At 53.5% G+C, this 17,544-nt stretch overlaps 2 protein-coding genes across 2 annotated transcripts; one reads left to right on the top strand and one right to left on the bottom strand.

Annotated features, from left to right (window-relative positions):
• The first annotated feature begins 797 nt into the window (after positions 1–797).
• WRAP73 (WD repeat containing, antisense to TP73) lies at positions 798–13,016 on the top strand. Its single transcript, XM_055419415.2, has 12 exons — positions 798–929; positions 4,949–5,101; positions 5,591–5,707; positions 7,522–7,594; positions 8,822–8,925; positions 9,562–9,648; positions 9,956–10,090; positions 10,165–10,242; positions 11,187–11,286; positions 11,929–12,054; positions 12,403–12,594; positions 12,741–13,016. The coding sequence occupies exons 1-12, from the start codon at positions 861–863 to the stop codon at positions 12,881–12,883; spliced, it is 1,377 nt and encodes a 458-aa protein (XP_055275390.1). The 5' UTR covers positions 798–860; the 3' UTR covers positions 12,884–13,016.
• A 1,321-nt stretch (positions 13,017–14,337) lies between these two features.
• On the bottom strand, positions 14,338–17,249 carry TPRG1L (tumor protein p63 regulated 1 like). The gene is made up of 5 exons (XM_055419416.2): positions 16,936–17,249; positions 16,732–16,823; positions 16,478–16,654; positions 15,468–15,621; positions 14,338–14,846 (listed from the first exon to the last, which is right to left on the bottom strand). The coding sequence occupies exons 1-5, from the start codon at positions 17,143–17,145 to the stop codon at positions 14,652–14,654; spliced, it is 828 nt and encodes a 275-aa protein (XP_055275391.1). The 5' UTR covers positions 17,146–17,249; the 3' UTR covers positions 14,338–14,651.
• Positions 17,250–17,544: the final 295 nt, after the last annotated feature.

Raw genomic sequence — 17,544 nt, 5'->3', positions numbered from 1 at the left:
GGGTCCAAGCGCAGGTGCGCGCGTGTGATGGACAGGCGGGCGCGCAAGATCCAGGAGCTCTATGCGCTGTGCAAGCGCGAAATTCGTTCACTCTTGGATCAGAAGAGTTCCTAATCGAGAAGCGAGGGCCTCACTGGAAGCATGTTGCCGGACTTGGCCAAAAGACAAACGAAGAAAAACGAATATTTATTCATACTCTATGTATAGAATATAATATACGTACTATGCACCATATTTCATATTTGTGTGTGTATACAAATACATGAATACAAATACACAGTAGATATAAATACATGAATACAAATACACAGGTACATAGGACGACACATTTTAACTTCAGACATGCATGTTTGCATGCTAAGTCACTTCAGTCGTATCCGACTCTGTGCGACCCCATGGACAGCAGCCCACCAGGCTCTCCTGTCCACAGGATTCTTTAGGCAAGAATACTGGAGCGAGTTGCCATTTCCTGCTCCAACTTCAGACAAACGGATAGTTTTTAAGCATATGTGCCACGTAGTATTGGGGAACATATTTATCCTAGAAAATGATTCGTAGTTTATCTAAATTCAGCTGTAGTGCACTGTCTGCATTTTATGTAACAACCCTAGTTGGAGGGGACTTCCCACACGCGAGCACCGGGAAATCCCGGGTTGGACGAAATACCTTGCCTCCTTTAAAGCGCAGCTGCGCGCGTAGGGCGGGGCAGCGAACTACAAGCCCCACAATGCCGCGCGCCAGGCAGGGTCGTGATTGGCTGCGGCGCTCTTCCCGCCCTTCCGTCACTTCCGGTCGCGGAGGGGCGGTTGCGGCTGGCGGAGCCGGCGGGGCTTGGCGGGCCTCCGGGTGCAGCGACTGCCATGAACTTCTCCGAGGTGTTCAAGCTCTCTAGCCTGCTCTGCAAGTTCTCCCCGGACGGCAAGTATCTGGTGAGCTGCTGCCGGGCCTGGGCCGAGGGCGCGCCTTCCGCGAGGAGGCGCGTGTCCACACGGGGCGGCGAGGAACCAAGGGGGTGGGGCGTACCTGGGACCCGGATGGAGGTAGCGGGTGTGGGCCCGGGGCGGGTGACCTGGGCAGTGGTTCCGAGCAGGGTACCTGGACAGGTGCTGCGTTCTGGGAACCCGGGAAGCTGCCTGCACCTCGGTTTCCATCTGTTAAAAGCAGGTAAAAGCAACACTGTCTTCACAGACTTGAGGACACGGTAAACGTGGACTCGTTATTCAGTCACTCAGTCGTGTCCGACTCTTTGTGACCCCATGGGCTGCAGCACGCCAGGCTTCCCTATTCTTCACTATATCCTGGAGTTTGCTTAGACTCACGTCCATTGACTCAGTGATGCCATTGAACCATCTCATCCTCAGTCTTCCGCTTCTCCTCCTGCTCTAAGTCTTTCCCAGCTTCAGGGTCTTTTCTAATGAGTTGGCTCTTCGAATCGGGTGGCCAAAGTATTGGAGTTTCACTTTCAGCATCAGTCTTTCCAATGAGTTTTTAGGGTTGATTTCCTTTAGGAGGAAGGCAATGGCAAGGCACTCCAGTACTCTTGCCTGGAAAATCCCATGGATGGAGGACCCTGGTAGGCTTCAGTCCATGGGGTCCCAACAGTCGGACACGACTGAGCGACTTCATTTTCACTTTTCACTTTCACTCTTTGGAGAAGGAAGTGGTAACCCACTCCAGTGTTATTGCCTGGAGAATCCCAGGGATGTAGGAGCCTGGTGGGCTTCCATCTGTGGGGTCGCACAGAGTCAGACACAACTGAAGTGACTTAGCAGCAGCAGCAGCAGCCCTGATTTCCTTGCTGTCCAAGGAACTCTCAAGAGTCTTTTCCAACACCACAGCTCAAAAGCAGCAATTCTTTGGCACTCAGCCTTCTTTATTGTCCAACTCTCACATCATTACACCACTACTGGAAAAACCATAGCTTTGACTATAAGTTGTTGTTTGTTTGTAACAAAAGGTATGTAGTCCTGTTGGCTATAAAATGGTGCAGTGCTGTTGTCACCTTTTCCAGCCCCCTTCAAGGGTCTTTACCACACGCCAGATGAATGATTTAGGTAACTAGCATTCTGTGCTCAGATAAAGAGAGTGGTCCACACTCCTGGGATCTGAGTTGCTCATTCCATGGGTGGCAGAATGTTTCTCACATAACTGAGCTCTCATACATGAAATGTAAGTTTTGAAATATACCAGTATGATCAGTGTACATCCTCAAAATCTTGGGGAGAAGTGTGGTGGGTGGGTGATAATTGGCATTGGAGAGACATTAAGGGGAAAAAATGCTTTTTAAAAACTGTACTTCGTTTCATTAAGTATTAACTGATGCATCCTGTTTTGTCTTTTCAGTTTGAGCTTTGTTAACATTCCGTTTATCCTTGAGGATGGATGTATTGATACCTCAAATTACATGTTTACCTTCTTTATGGAGGTTTTATTCTAAATCACATAGTATGGTATTCAGCTACAAAATACAAAATATCTTTAGCTTAAATGGCACCCCAAAAGCCTTGGTATACTTTTCAGCATACTCCCAAATAAATTTGTTTTTTGGTCATTTATGAAACTTCCCTGGTGGCTCAGCTGGTAAAGAATCCGCCTGCAATGTGGGAGACCTGGGTTCAATTCCTTTGTTGGGAAGGTGCCCTGGATAAGGAAGAGGCTACCCACTCCAGTATTCTGGCCTGGAGAATTTCATGGACTGTATAGCCATGGGATTGCGAAGAGTCTGTACACACCTGAGTGACTTTCACTCGCTGACACGAAACTTCCAGTGAGTTATGGAGACAGAGATTACATTTCCTCATTTAGCTTTGGCACATTTTAGTTTTTACATTCTCATTGAAATTGCCAGCCTAGGTAGTACTGTTACTGGAACCGTGTTCTTTCTTCAGAGCTCTGTCCTAAGTGCTGAGAAAAGTAGGGCCGTGTTGCCATTTTTAACATCTTGCAACAGATTTGATACAGTTTTTCGAAGTGTTGCTACAGACATTTCATTTCACCAGGAGTTTGTGGTAACTGATCACAGCTTTCAAAGCTACAAAGTGAGAAAATAAGCAAGGACACATATTTGCTCTGATCAGCAGTCCATCTCTCACTCTTTTGTTTCCAGGTGGAACTCATTGTCTTTTTAAAAATGAAAGTTCATAAAACAAAAACCTAACAGTCCAGTTTGACCTTGATAAGTACCAACATGAGGCAGTTAACATTCAGAAGTCAGTTCTTGATTTTTGAATGGTGATGCACTCTCTGGTTAATAGATAAGTATGATCAGTCATAGAAGTCATTTGCTTGGATTTGGATATTATTAACACATATGGACATAAAGTAACTGTACTTTAAGAACACTGTATTAATAGTTAAATGTTTCCAAACTCAGGGTTCAGTTCAGTTCAGTCACTCAGTTGTGTCCGACTCTTTGCGACCCCAGGAATCATAAGTTAATAGATGTGCAAGAAACCCCCCAGCCCTCCCTCTGTCAGTCCCTTTTCCTCTCAAACAACTATCATACTCAACACTTCTGAAACGTCTGGTCACCTACTATGTGGGGTTTTCCCCGCACCAAGCAGTTCTCCCCAGCACCAGCTGGGTGTCCTGCAGTTTGACTCTGTTTTGACTCTGTCCACCTGAGAGAGTGCAGAGCCCACAGGTGAAGGGCTCAGTCCCACAAGACTGCCCCCCACCGTTCAGACTGCAATTGAAAGTCCAGGTTGTCACCTTTGCTCCTGACCAACTGGATGTAGGCTCCATGACCTCCTCTTTAGTTTCCATTAATTTACTAGAGTGACTCATAGCGCTCAGGAAAACAGATTTACCATGTTATTAAGGGTGTGATAATGGAGCAGGTGAGCAGGCACATGAAGAAAGAGGGTGAGATCTGGGGGTCCCGAGTGCAGGAGTTCTGTCCCTGTGGAGCTGGTGAAGAATCTGCCTGCAGTGTGGGAGACCTAGATTTGATCCCTGGGTTAGGGAGATCCCCTGGAGAAGGGAAAGGCTACCCACTCCAGTATTCTGGCCTGGAGAATTCCATGGGCTGTATAGTCCATGGGGTCGCAAAGGGTCAGACACAACTGAGTGACTTGCACTCACTCCCCCTCCCAGGATGTGGGTGTGCTTGCCCACCTAGAAGCTCTGGACCCTGCATCTTTGGAGGTTTTTGGAGGCTTCACCACATAGACCTGATCATTCACTCCATTTTGAGCCCTTTTTGCTGAAGAGAAGAGGAGAGCAGGGCTGAGGATTCCAAACCTCTAATCTTGGCTTGATCTCTCTGGTGACAATCCCCCCAGGAGCCCACCCAGAGTTGCCTCAGTAGCATAAGAGATGCTCCCGCCCCCCAGGACTTTCCAAGGGTTTCATCAGGAGCCTGTGTCAGGACCTGTGGGCAGTCACCAGTGTCTATTAATCTGTTCTCTCATCACAGATAGATGGACATTTACGACGTGTCCTCACACTTGCAGAATTTCAGACCTGTATATTGACTTTCTGTTGGTTTGGGTCCAAGTTAGACTGAACCAGAGGAGGCTGTGTTCCTGGGTCGTTCTCACTGGCAGCCTGGAGCCCCTCCTCATGCCTCACACACAGCTTGTTTGCAGGTGGTGAAACCAGAGGGGAGCTGGTTGTTCTCAGAAGGCCTTTTCCTAGTGCCATGTCCTGCTTTAGCATTTGTCACGCAGTGAAGACAGGAGCAGAAATGACGCCCGTAGAGTTCTGCAGCAATGCTTCCTCCTGGGGCTTAATAGCTGGGCACCTAGTTTTACATTTACGCTTCATCTTTCTGCTAACTCATATTTGTTCGGAATAGGCTGTCCACATGGTAAGCACAAGACCATCTAGACGGAAAGCGTGTGTGCAGGGAGAGGAGGCAACCATCTTGACCAGAGGGCACGCTGCCATCCCAAGAGCGCCCTCCTCCAGAGCCCACCCCGCCATGACCTCTCCTCTCCCCCTCCAGGCTTCCTGCGTCCAGTACCGGTTGGTGGTCAGGGATGCGAACACCCTGCAGATCCTCCAGCTTTACACGTGCCTGGACCAGATCCAGCACCTCGAGTGGTCAGCCGACTCGCTCTTCATCCTGTGCGCCCTGTACAAGCGGGGGCTCGTGCAGGTACCTCCGGATGGATTTCCCCCCTCCCCTCAAGCACAGCCCCCACCCAGGGCCTTGTTCTGTGTCCTTCTGGTATGGAGGAAGGGGCTGCACAGGTCAAAGCCCGTATTCTTTTAACATTATAATAGTGCTCGAATAGTTTAAGTACTTTTAGAAGCAAGAAAGCGTGTAAATGTCCTTGATCTGTCACTTAGTTCATCCTGTAACAGGAAGTGTTCAGCAAGCAGCCCAGCTGGTTCCTGAGTTGAGGGAGTGCTGAGATACGTCTTGTTGTAGACCCCACACTTAACTCAGTGAGGCCTCAGACAGCAAAGGGAGTAAAGCCTTCAAACCACAACAGGGTGACATCACTGACAAGTGGTGCAGCCCAGGGCCTGTCCTCCTCACTGCGGGATTCTGAGAGTTTGCCCGTCTTTGCCTCCACGCAGCTCATGGCCAGTTGTTCTTAAGCCTGAGTAGCAAACGGATTCATCTCTTTTGTGAGTCCAGGTGTGGTCCTTGGAGCAGCCAGAGTGGCACTGCAAGATAGACGAGGGCTCGGCAGGGCTGGTGGCCTCCTGCTGGAGCCCCGACGGGCGCCACATCCTCAACACGACGGAATTCCACGTGAGTGGGCACCCCAAATGCCTGCCTCAGCCACAGGATGGTCACCCCCCACCCCTTGTCCTGATCACTTGGGAGGATTGGAGTGAATGATCTAGCGGGGAGGATGTATGTCATAAATGGTTAGAGCATTACAAGCTCATGAATGTTGTTATGTAATCTTTTTGCCCAGTTTTAATGAAAAAAAAAAAAAGGTTTTTAAAAAGAACATCTCAATCTTTAAGGATTTAGACAGGTCCTTTGATTCAGCAGTAGAAAAGAACTTCAGTGATGCAAAGAGCCGACTCATTGGTAAAGACCCTGATGCTGGGAAAGATTGAGGGCAAGAGAGAAGGGAGTGACAGAGGATGAGTTGATTGGATGATATCACTGAGTCAGTGGACATGAGTTTGAGCAAACTTGGGGAGATAGTGAACAACAGGGAAGCCTGGTGTGCTGCAGACTGTGGGGTCTTAGAGTCAGTCGGACATGACTTAGCTACTGAACAACAACAATGCGCGAATTTACATCTTTCCCTGGAGACATCTGATCTGTGTGTCTCTAACCTCCTCATTCATTTGCTCTTCAAGCCTTGGGCGCCCTTGGGATGCAGGACCCTGGGCAGGAGCTCTGAGTGGGAAGAACCTTTGAAATCCAACCATAAATCAGAGACAGCTTGAGTGGTGTGCATATGCCTCCCAAACACATGACGTCAGGGGACTATGGGGGGTTTGGGTGTGCTGGTCCTTCATTGGCACAGCTTCTTCCAGCCCCTGTGTGTGACGTGCCTGCAGTGGGTTCCCCCAGAAATCTTCTGCAGAGCCTCCACTCGGACAGTTGGGCCACTCCCTGTCCCTGCCGACCCCAGGCCCAGCCACCTGGCGAGGCAGAGCCACTCACCCTCTTCACTGCTTCAAGAGACTGGGGGCATGCAGTGTGGCTTTCTCTCCTAGATGTGTTTCTCTGAGAAACATTTTTAGGTTTGCTACTATGTGAAAACTTTGACTGTAGCACCCCCAGCCTGTTATCCCAGGGTATGCCTTCTTGGACCCCTGGATGCTGAATCCCCCAGAAATACTGGACCCTCCATGGGCTGCTGTGCCTGCATTAAAGCTTAATTTATCAGGCAGAAAGGGGCGCTGACCGTACTTTAAACTAGAATGCACTTATGTTTAATTTTGTGTCACTCAGATAATATTGTCACAAAATGAAAACCAAATGCCAAGACCATTAAATTTAACAATTGTGGGAGTTCTCTGGTGGTCCAGTGGTTAGGATTCAGCACTTTCACGTCCGTGTCCTGGGTTTGATCCCTGGTTGGGGAACAAAGATCCTGCAAGCCACATAGCACCATCAAAAAAAAAAATTAGCAATTGTAGATGTGAGTTTGACACACTTCTTCAGACAGAAAACACCCCGGGACTCCTGATGCTTTTACTTCAGTAAATCTCTTGTTTGCTGCTGCTGCTGCTAATTCACTTCAGTTGTGTCCGACTCTATGTGACCCCATAGACGGAAGCCCACCAGGCTCCCCTGTCCCTGGGATTCTCCAGGCAAGAACACTGGAGTGGGTTGCAATTTCCTTCTCCAATGTGTGAAAGTGAAAAGTGAAAGTGAAGTCGCTCAGTCATGTCGACCCTTAGCGACCCCACGGACTGCAGGCTAGCAGGCTCCTCCATCCATGGGATTTTCTAGGCAAGAGTACCGGAGTGGCTTGCCATTGCCTTCTCCGAAATCTCTTGTTTAGGTGCAGGCAATCTGGCTTATGACTCGCAACAGTCTTTCCGAGAAAGCTAAGCTATGCTGTTTCCTTTCTCTTCCTCCCCCTTCCCCGGCAGCTGCGGATAACTGTCTGGTCCTTGTGCACAAAGTCCGTGTCCTACATCAAATACCCGAAGGCTTGTCAGCAGGGTGAGTCGTCAGTTGCTCAGAGGCCATTTCTCTGTAGTTGTTTGGGGGTTTGGAGACCTTTTATCCTGGAAAACTTCGAACACAGACAAAAGTAGCCTCACCTGTATTTCAGCTCATAGCCAATCTTTTATACCCACCCCTCCCCCTGCTTATCTTAAAGTACGTCCTCGATCTCCTAGTAAGAGGAGATCCTCTTCTCTGTAAGCCTTCCCCCACCTGTGTCTCCAGAAGAGCAGGGCTTCCCTGTTCTGTGATCACGACTAAAGAGAATGTCGTTTAACAGATATCAAAGAAGGGTTTACATGCAAATCCTGTATGTCTGTCACAGAGCTGGGTGTCAGATCCTTTCTTGTTCGCATCAGTCCCGGGACCCCACCCCACAGAGCGGATTTTGAACTGAATCCTCCATTGACTTAACTCTGAGCTCTGTAGAGGGGAATAGTGACCTGTCCCATCCATACATCTCAGAGGAGGGACGAAGGGCATGTGTCCACTGTGCCCTCAGAGAACCCCCCACACGAGTTTAACTGAACCCAAGAGGTCATCAACACCGCCCCCCCGAATCATGAAACTACTTGATTGTCTTCTATTTAATAAACAGAAGGAAGCATCACATGATTTGAGAGGTTTTTCTGTTCTTTCTCTTGCCATCAGCGGCTTAAACTCAGCGTGAATGAAATGCAGTTGTTCATTTATTGTTTTCATTGTTTGCATGTTAGTGTCTCTGCAGACGACACGCATGCTTCTTGGTGAAACAGCAGCTCTGTCTCTTAGGTGTTCTCTTGAGGTGTGAAATGTGGCTGAGGACTCAGTTCACCGATGTGGACCTGGAAGGGACAGTCTGACGTTTCAGCCAGATTTTCACCTTAAATTGACTTCTCCCAAATTTAAAATCAAAAGTAAAAATAGGAGCTGTGGTGACGAGCCTGCGTTGACCCAGCTGAGCTTCTTGCAGTTGATTTCCTAAGAATACAGCCTCCCATAGGGCTCCACACTTCCCAGTAACATTTAGGGGCTCATCGAGGCTCAGGGCGCCCTGTGTGTCTCACAGGTTCTCTGTACGTCAGAAGCGTGATCGAGGGTATGGGGACCCTGCCTCATGTGCCCACACTCTGCTGCAGACTTGGGGTCTGTGTGCTGCGTCCCCTCTTCAGACCTCTGCCTTCTCTCCTTCTAACATGCAAACCACTGCTTCTTGATCCCAGGACCTTTCCCATTTCTTGGCAGGAATAACCTTCACCAGGGACGGCCGCTACCTGGCGCTGGCAGAGAGGCGGGACTGCAGGGACTATGTGAGCATCTTCGTCTGCAGTGACTGGCAGCTGCTACGGGTGAGGCGCAGCCCTGGGAGCGGGGGTGGGGGCAGCGGTGCGTTCTCAAAGATCCCAGAGGCTCTTTGGGGCGGCGTGAGACAGCTCCGTGTTTTCAAAGGTGGGTGCTGCCTGTTACCCCGTGGCACGCACATGGGTGTTCACAGGATCCGGTGAGACCGCGTGGGCCCCACAGGGTGTTAGCAGTTCAGTCCCGCAGATGGGAGTCGCCAGGCTTCTCGTTGGCTCAGTGCTGTTAGCGTCCGCGTGCCCACATCAGGAGGAGTGAGCTGCAGGTTAATACAGACCACGTGCCTGGATGGGCAGGAGGCTGCCAGGCACAGACACCCAGGGCTGGGCTGGATCCCGGATGCCATCAGATGGTGGCCCCCTTGACCAGGGCAGCGACGTCCTGGGAGGGTCTCCCCTGAGCTGATCTTAAAGGTGTGAGACTCAGCTGCATGGAGGCCTGAGCCACATCGCGGCTGCACGTCGCTCAGCCTGTCGTGGCAGGAGGACACAGGTGTAGGTGTTTCTGCCCATGGCTAGATGAGATTAAATACTGTGCTAACACATCGGGTGTGAGATAGGTGTTCATGTATTTGTTGAAGAAAACGTACTCAATGTCGTCTGTTTCCCCCCCGCCCGCCTGGGAAGCACTTTGACACGGACACTCAGGACCTGGCAGGGATCGAGTGGGCCCCCAACGGCTGCGTGCTGGCCGCCTGGGACTCCTGCCTGGAGGTAGGGAACCCACTCGGGACGCACTCTGCCCGTAGCACTGTTGTCTGTGTCTCTCACCCTCTGAATGCCTCAAGCGTGAACTCTGCCTTTTTCAGATGTTGAGCTGAGGCGCTTTTATTACAAGTCTTTAGATTTAAGACCCAGCTTCCCCTTTTCCACAACGTTCTCTCTGCTCCTCCAGTGCCGTCCCCGTCTCCACTTCCCACCACTGTGGAGGAGGGCAGGGTCCCCGCCCAAGTCTCACTCCCCTGGGGTGGCCGCCTCGCACGCCGCAGGTTCAGTAAATGCCTTCACTATCTCTCTGCAGTACAAGGTCCTGCTCTACTCACTGGATGGCCGGCTGCTGTCCGCCTTCTGTGCTTACGAGTGGTCCCTGGGTATCAAGTCCGTGGCCTGGAGCCCCAGCAGTCAGTTCCTGGCGATCGGGAGCTACGATGGAAAGGTGGGAGGGGGCCTGTGGGGCAAAGCCCAGCACAGCCAGCGTCCCGGAGGCTCTGACCACGTGGTTCTCCCCAGGTGCGGATTCTTAACCACGTGACTTGGAAAATGATCACAGAGTTTGGGCATCCTGCAACCGTGAATAATCCCAAAATAGTAAGTCTGGAAGTGTGAGGAAGGGAGAAAGCTGCTCTTTCACTCTACACTATCAGTGTAAGTGACAGGGGCTCACGTCCCAGGACCTTCTGATGCTGAAACGTTCTAAATGCAGACGTTCCCGTGGCCCTTGTTTCTCCTGCCATGTTCCCAAAGGGTCCCAAGTGGTGTCCTTCCCAGCCTCCTCCACCCCCAGCCCCACGACTCTGGGACCAGCTCCTGCTCTGGGCCAGGCAGAGGTCAGCAGGCGGCTTCTTCCCCGTGGAGCCTTCCCTGGGAGGGTAGGAAGGCTGCCTGCCAAGGAGCCCCATGGCGGACCTTGTGAGGAAGTGGTGCAGGGTCTGGGGAAGAGCAATTCAGGCAGTGTGAACAGAACAGCAGTGCAGAGGCCCTGAGGAGGGATCGAGCTCTGTTGATCTGGCAGGCCCCTGACAGGGTGCAGGAGACCATGGGGACCCAGACAGACAGCCTCTCTCGGGGCGGGGACAGAGGGACTGGGGGCAGACATCCCGGCCTCAGGGCAGGGATGGCAGGGATGGGGGCAGACACCCTGGTGAGTTGCCCGCAGGTGAGGGACCCAAGTAAGACAGATGTGGGGTGAGGAGGAAGCAGTGGGTAGGCCACTATCGAGCCCTGGGGTCTGGGTGGGTTTCTGGGGAGCCTGTGAGTGGGTGGACGTCTCGACAAGGGTGGTGACTCGAGGACCCACTAGAGGTGCAGGAGTGGGACTGACCTGAGGCCTCACAGGGTTCACCTTGGGTCCTTCACCCCACGGCCGTTTGCCCTTCCCATCTGGCCTCTGGTGACAAGTGCCCCCACCCCGGCCCATCTGTCACCTGTCTCCACTGAAATGCCAGTTGCAGGCGGGCCCTCGTGGAAAAGGTCCAGGAGGGCACAGAGAGGGACCACAGCCTCATGTGCTGCCTGGGCCATCTCTCTTCCAGGTGGTGTACAAAGAGGCCGAGAAGAGTCCGCCACTGGGCCACCTGGCCTTCCCTCCGCCCCGAGCAGCGGCCGGACCCATGACGTCCTCAGAGAGCAAATGTGAGCGGCTCGGCTGGTGGTGCCGCCCTTGTCTTCCTCCCTTTCCTTTCTTTTCATTATGAGAAAAAGCCCTCTCAGTCCAGGGAGACTCCAGATAGTCCCTTTTTTCCTTTCAATCCTTTTCCTCTCCGGCGATACCTGGTGGACCACGTCCTCAGCTGAGAGCCAGCAGGCTGCCTGAGCTCTGGCTCCGTGAATTGAATACATGCCCTGGGTCTCCTGATTGTTGGCTGGTCCTGAGAGCGACTTTTTTTTAATGAATGCTGACCTTTTCTTGGGTGAGTGGGAGGCCATCAGAGGGCTCAGGGAGGAGCTGCAGCTGCATCTGGGGCACAGAGGTCACTTCTGGTTCAGTTTCATCATCCATAAAATGGGAGTGACTGGGGCATTAGAAGAGCCACTGGGCCTGGGCCGACCACCAGGCCCTGTGGTGTTGCCGGGCCTGTCACAGCTCTGGAACCACAGCCTCGCAGGGGAGGGCAGGCCAGGTGCCCACACGTCAGGGCCTGCCTGCCCCTGCTGTCACATGTCCTCCTCGCCCCATGGGCAGTTAGGGTCAGCACCTCTCCCGTTGCGGGCAGCACCGCAGACTCAGGCTGCTCGCTCACGGAGAGGCTCAGGACACTCTCTTTTCCCACCCAGACGAGATTGCCTCGATGCCGGTCTCCTTACAGACCCTAAAGCCGGCCGCTGACAGAGCCAACCCCAGGATCGGCATCGGGGCGCTGGCCTTCAGTCCTGACAACTACTTCCTGGCCACGAGGAACGGTCAGTGGCCCGTCCCGTGTGTGTGCTGTCCCCCTGTCGGCCTCCTCCGGGGTCCGGGCCTCCCGCGCTCACTTCACCCATTCTGCCGCTGCTGGCAGGGTGAACGTCCTGCAGCAGTAGTGTCTGGGGCCCATCGCCCCGTCAGAGCAGCAGCCACTCAAGCCCAAGCTTCCACACCGTCTGCTCCATGTTTGGGAAAGAGCAGGGCTCCAGGCCCACAGGATATGGCCCCTTCCCCGCCCCGCCCCGTGACCCTGGGGAAGGTGGGCATCCTCACTGGTAAAGGGCTGGGGGCTGAAGCAGAGCAGCGAGGGGTGAACGTGAGCCTGGGTGCCCCTTCCTCATCAGACAGCGTCCCCAACGCCGTGTGGATCTGGGACATCCGGAAGCTGAGACCACTGGCGGTGCTGGAGCAGCTGTGCACTGTGCGAGCCTTCCAGTGGGGCCCGCAGCAGCCCCGGCTGGCCATCTGCACGGGGGGCAGCAAGGTGTACCTGTGGTCGCCGGCAGGCTGCGTGTCGGTGCAGGTGCCTGGGGAAGGTGAGTGTGGGCAGGGACACAAGCAGATGCTCTGGGGAGGCACCTGTCTGTGAACCTCGGGGCCCACCTGCTGAACTTTGGGACTCCCACCTGGGTCACCCTGGGACCCGGGTCTCCCCTAACCTCTGGCCACCTGTCTTCTTCAGGTGACTTCCAGGTGCTCTCCCTGTGCTGGCATCCGAGCGGGGACTCTCTAGCCCTCCTTAGCAAGGACCACTTCTGCCTGTGCTTCCTGGAGATGGAGGAGGGGGTGCATACGGCCTTCGGGCAGCGAGGCGACTGCACGTAGGACCCGGGCATGGTCAGTCCCAGGTGGCACACATTGGCCATGGGACAGAAGCAGAGCATCTTGGGCGAGTTTTCCTTCCAGGGCCCAGAGGAAAGAATTTGCTTTCATTTTGCTATAGCAAGGTGGTTTTGTAAATATGTATGGAATAAACTGTAATTTTTGTTATTTAAAATAAATATTTGTTCATTTATAAAATGGCTAATGCTTTTTTAAAAGTTTTAAATCACAGGAAAGTCTTCCAAGTCAGTTTTAAGTTTGGGGTTCACTTGTCTTAGGGGAAGTAACTGCACCCCAAGTGGCCAGTCCCCCATCCCACCCTCGACACAGGGCCCATTCTGCACAGAGCCTCTGTTCCGTCCCTGAGCACTCTGAAGCATGGCCTGTGTGTCACGTGGGCCTGTGCTGGAGCAGAATTGGAGGCCAGGGCTGTGGGTCCCAGGGCAGCTCAGTTAAGGTCAGGTCTCTGCAGGGAGTGTCCGCCTGGAATGATCCAGGTGCTTCAGGCAGTTGGCCAGGGCTAAGGACACTGGAGGAATAAGGGTTCTTCACCCCAGGCAGAGGCTGGACGGTGGGCACCACCCCTGTGGCTGTGAAGGGAGTGGGCTGTGCAAAGGCCAGGGTCGAATCCAGTGTGGAGAACATCTCGGCTCTAAGATGCTCTCACCACACAAGACCCTCTCTTGGTTGTTGTGTCTACTTTAAAAAAGGAACGACACTCACTGGATTCTAAACGTCTTTACTAGGAGACCAAAAGCTCAAGACTCAGGCAGAGTTGTAAGGCAGTCTTTCAATGTGGACAGGCCCCTGCATCAGGATCATCACATCCATGCCAACTAGAGCTCTGCCAGCCTGGGCAGTGAGGAGGAAGGAACCCGGGGGTCAGCAGTCAGACCGCTGTGGATGGGCAGGAGCAGTGAGCGATGACTGCCCACGGGCTGGGGTCTGCACGGAGCAGTAGGACCTGAGGTGGGGCAGGCTGCTTCAGGAAACTCTAATATGGTTCCTTTCTAAAAGTGCTTCCTTAAAGGCAAATTATTAAGCAATTCCTTTTTAAAATATGCCATGACAGGACAAACCTAACAGAGATGTCAACATCGTGTGCAAAGAACTTACCAATGTGACTTTCTCAAACGAATGACCTGTCTTAAAATAATTTTCTGGGAAGCTTTTTGAGGGTGCCCAAGAAAGACACCATCGGTATTATCCACACAATATGATAAATTTTAGGAGAAGTGTGACTTTAGGTCAAGCATGTGTTTCCACAAAAGCAACAGTCAGGAGCTGACAAGGCAGGCCAACTTTCGCTGGGCTGGTGGTCTGCTGGCTTCTTCAACATTAGCTTTAAGAAGATGGATTAAATCTCAAGATGCAAAACTGGACACCAACTGTACACACACTTGCAACCATGGGCACTGGGTCCCAGGCATGTCCCTGGATGGAGCGAACTAGGCAGCTAATCACGCGACGTTTATTGTTAACATGCTCCAGGGCTTGTGGGGAGGGACCATGGGCAGCTAAATGGAGATACAGGGGACTCGGAGACTGAGATCCTGGCCAGGATGCTGACAGGTTCCCTCTGCTGTGTCTGGAGCTCCCATCTGTCCAGTATCCAGCTACAGTACTCGGTCCACCTGACTGCATTTGTGGTGCCTAGGTTCCTGAAGGTAGGGGGCCTGGACCCTGCCAGCAGAAGTGGAGCTCGGCCAAGGTCTGTCACCCCCAGAGTCCTGCTGGCCGCTTCTCCTGGCAAGAGCCCCACGTGTAGCATCTAGAAGCCGATCTTGCCTCTGGTCATGGAGTAGCCCAGCTTGGCCTCGTTGTTGATGAAGGACATGAGCCCCACATAGGTCTCAATTAGGAGTGGACACTCCAGGACCAGCACGCCGCCCTCCTGGCCGGGCAAAGGACTCTCCTTCTGGGCTTTCTTGACAGCTTGGATTAACAGAGCCTTGAAACCATCCAACTGCAAAGAGAGAAAACATGGAGTCTGAGCAGATGATCTGCACAAGGTCCCCCACCCCTGGACAAGAGACATTCCCAGTCACACCCAGCGGCCCATAGGCTCACCTCCTGGGTGTGGCTCTCACCTCTGCGCTCACCCATGACAGACCAGAGCTAGTCCTCACAGACCTCCCTCTTCTGCTCAAAGGAGTTTTGCCACAGTAACCCACCTGGTCCTCCCCACCACCCACCAGGCAGGCAGCAAGCCAAGGTATGTGGCTGGAAGTAGGGGGCCTGTCCCCAGTCCCGGACCCCATGCTCATCACCCCCCAGCCTCCTCTCCTGAAAAGCACACAGCCTGCCCAGCTCTAGCAGGGGTGGGGGTCGGCTGCCACACCCCGAAGCTCTTCTTGGCCCTTCTCCAAAATGATCACCGCCACCACCGCCACATCACAGCACCACACTGATCAATATCCACTTACCACATAGGGCTATCTAAACCTAAGTTAACTATTTTCTTAGTTTAGCCACTGTTCAAGTGCTCAGCAGCCCCACATGGCCACTGTACTGAGCAGTGCAGGCCTGGAAGGTGCCTGTCCCCGCTGGGCAGCACTGCTGCCGCCATCCGTGTCCGTGTCCTTACTTGGCACAAAGAGGCTGTCTTCTCGTCCACACCGGCCATCGGGTGTTCTATGAACGTGGTGTACGGCACGCTGGTGGACCACGGGTTCCATCTGCTGATGAAGGACGGGCGGCTCTGCTTGTCCCACTGGATGCGAATACCAAAGCCTTCTCGCCTGTAGGGTCACAAGACAGGGACCAGACTTGACAGGCAGGCCTGTGCCCCAGAGCACCTGCTTAGTGCCGGGTGTGGGAACAAAGAGTGGTCCCACCGGTGAAGACGAGACTGATGATGGCCATTTCACGACAGCCAAGGACCCGCGGGTCTGGACAGGAATGGCACGTCTAATAACGACAGCATTCAGCACTTAGGACAAACTGAGTACACTTAGTTAAGCTAATCTTTATATGGTTAATAAAGTTTAACACTAGTACTCTAATTAAACAAATAATATTTTTCCAATTTCAAATCCTTTTTTCCCAGAATATTTTTTTGTTGTTTAGAATTTCGAACTTATCTTCCTGAATTTCCTACCCAAATCTCCACATCAAAACCCTAAAATTTACCGTTTAATTCAACTGAGTATACTCATGTCTAGGTTTCTCATATTTCACAAAGCTCCCTAACTGATGAAGATCAGCTCTTGAAAGTTGGCCATTAAACAGTTACAAATTTAATCTTCAATAGTATCTGTAAACCAAAGCGATGTGCTACCTTTTTCTTTCAAAAATTAACAACAGGGTTTGACGTGACAGCTGCCAATCCTTTCTTGGCAGGGATAAAGTGCTGAGTTCACTCTTATCTGAAGAATACTGGTGTCAGGCCTATGTTAATGTACTCTGAATTCATTTACTACCAGCCTAATAGTTGTCTCTTGTGCCAGAATGCCTTTTGATGCACCCTGCTGGGCAGAAGTCACCTGTGTCTATTCTAAACTCTACTGATATTAAAGCAAGATGTCCACTGGGGGCTGGTTTTGGAAGGGCTGTTAAGGAGGCCCTGGAGCGGGGCTCTATGCTGAACAGACTTACTTGTTGAGCGATTTCGGGGGAAACTGGAATTCTCCGTAGGAGATGGTATCCACCGCGTTTAAGGCCACCCTGACCACCTGCTGGCACTGCAGGCTGATGAAGTCGTATTTGCAGATGAGGAGCGCCTGGTCAGTGATGAGCACGAGCCGCTCCTTTTCGTTGTTCCAGTGATCAACCCTACGGGCGGCAGCGGTCACCTCGGCGCTGCGGCGCGCACAAGAGCCCGGGCCCCTCCCCAGGGCGCGCCCCCTTACTCGGTCAGCAGCCACACCCCCTGGATGTCTCCGTCCTCCACGGGCCGGACCACTACGCGGATCTCCTCCACCGCCTGCTCGATGGTGCCGGGCTGCGCGGAGCGGGCCGAGCGGGGGCGGAGGTCGTCACAGGTCCCGCCCGCTCGCCCGCCCTGCCCCGCCCCGGCCCCACAGGCCCTCTCCCGCCCCCGCCCCCAGCCTCACCCGGAACACGAAATACTCCTTGACGCGGGCGCGGCGAGTGGGGTCGTGGACGCTGAGCGGCCACAGCGTCTGTCGCAGCGGCGTGCCCGCTCCCGGACGCCCCCCACCGCCGCCGCCGCCGCCACTACCCGGCCCGACCTCCTCGCCGGCGGCCAGCAGAGCCGTGGGGCTCGTGCCCGCCGAGTCCACCGAGTCCCGCAGCTGCAGCATCACAGCGCCCGCAGCCGAACGACCCCGGACCGGACCCGACGCGGCCGCCTCTACCTCCGCCGCACCCTCGGCGCCGCTCCTCTCCGCGGCCCCCCGCGATTGGCTCCGCCTCGCCAGTCCCGCCTCAGTCTCTAGTCCCGTCCCGCCCGCTCCGGTCCTGACGATTGGCTCGTCCCCCAGGTGTCTTCCACGATTGGTCCTGCCCGCCGCCGTTCACAATCGCTCCCGCCCCTCACTGCGCCGGAAGCGCAAGCCGCGCGCACGCCCACTTCCTGTTTACGCTACAGGGGAGGGGCGGGGTCTCGGCCGGTTGCCAAGGCGACGCGGAGGGCCGGCCGGGAGAGGGTAGTCAGGTGCTTACCGCACCCGGTCAACGCTTCTCTATTCCTGTTCGGCTGA

Source organism: Moschus berezovskii, chromosome 17, assembly GCF_049115385.1.
Source record: "Moschus berezovskii isolate FMDL1 chromosome 17, NW_MosBer_1.0, whole genome shotgun sequence".
Classification (NCBI taxonomy): domain Eukaryota; kingdom Metazoa; phylum Chordata; class Mammalia; order Artiodactyla; family Moschidae; genus Moschus; species Moschus berezovskii.
The sequence above is the reverse complement of the archived record's forward strand: the minus strand, read 5'-3'. Positions and strand labels throughout refer to the sequence as shown.

Excerpts from the sequence above, each read along its gene's own strand:
- TPRG1L (XM_055419416.2), bottom strand. The coding sequence starts at position 17,145 with ATGCTGCAGCTGCGGGACTCGGTGGACTCGGCGGGCACGAGCCCCACG. Across the intron at positions 16,655-16,731 it reads GGGGTGTGGCTGCTGACCGA|GGTTGATCACTGGAACAACG; the intron begins GTAAGGGGGCGC and ends TGCCGCCCGTAG. Across the intron at positions 14,847-15,467 it reads AGACAGCCTCTTTGTGCCAA|TTGGATGGTTTCAAGGCTCT; the intron begins GTAAGGACACGG and ends CTCTCTTTGCAG.
- WRAP73 (XM_055419415.2), top strand. The coding sequence starts at position 861 with ATGAACTTCTCCGAGGTGTTCAAGCTCTCTAGCCTGCTCTGCAAGTTC. Across the intron at positions 10,243-11,186 it reads CCGTGAATAATCCCAAAATA|GTGGTGTACAAAGAGGCCGA; the intron begins GTAAGTCTGGAA and ends TCTCTCTTCCAG. Across the intron at positions 12,055-12,402 it reads CTTCCTGGCCACGAGGAACG|ACAGCGTCCCCAACGCCGTG; the intron begins GTCAGTGGCCCG and ends CTTCCTCATCAG.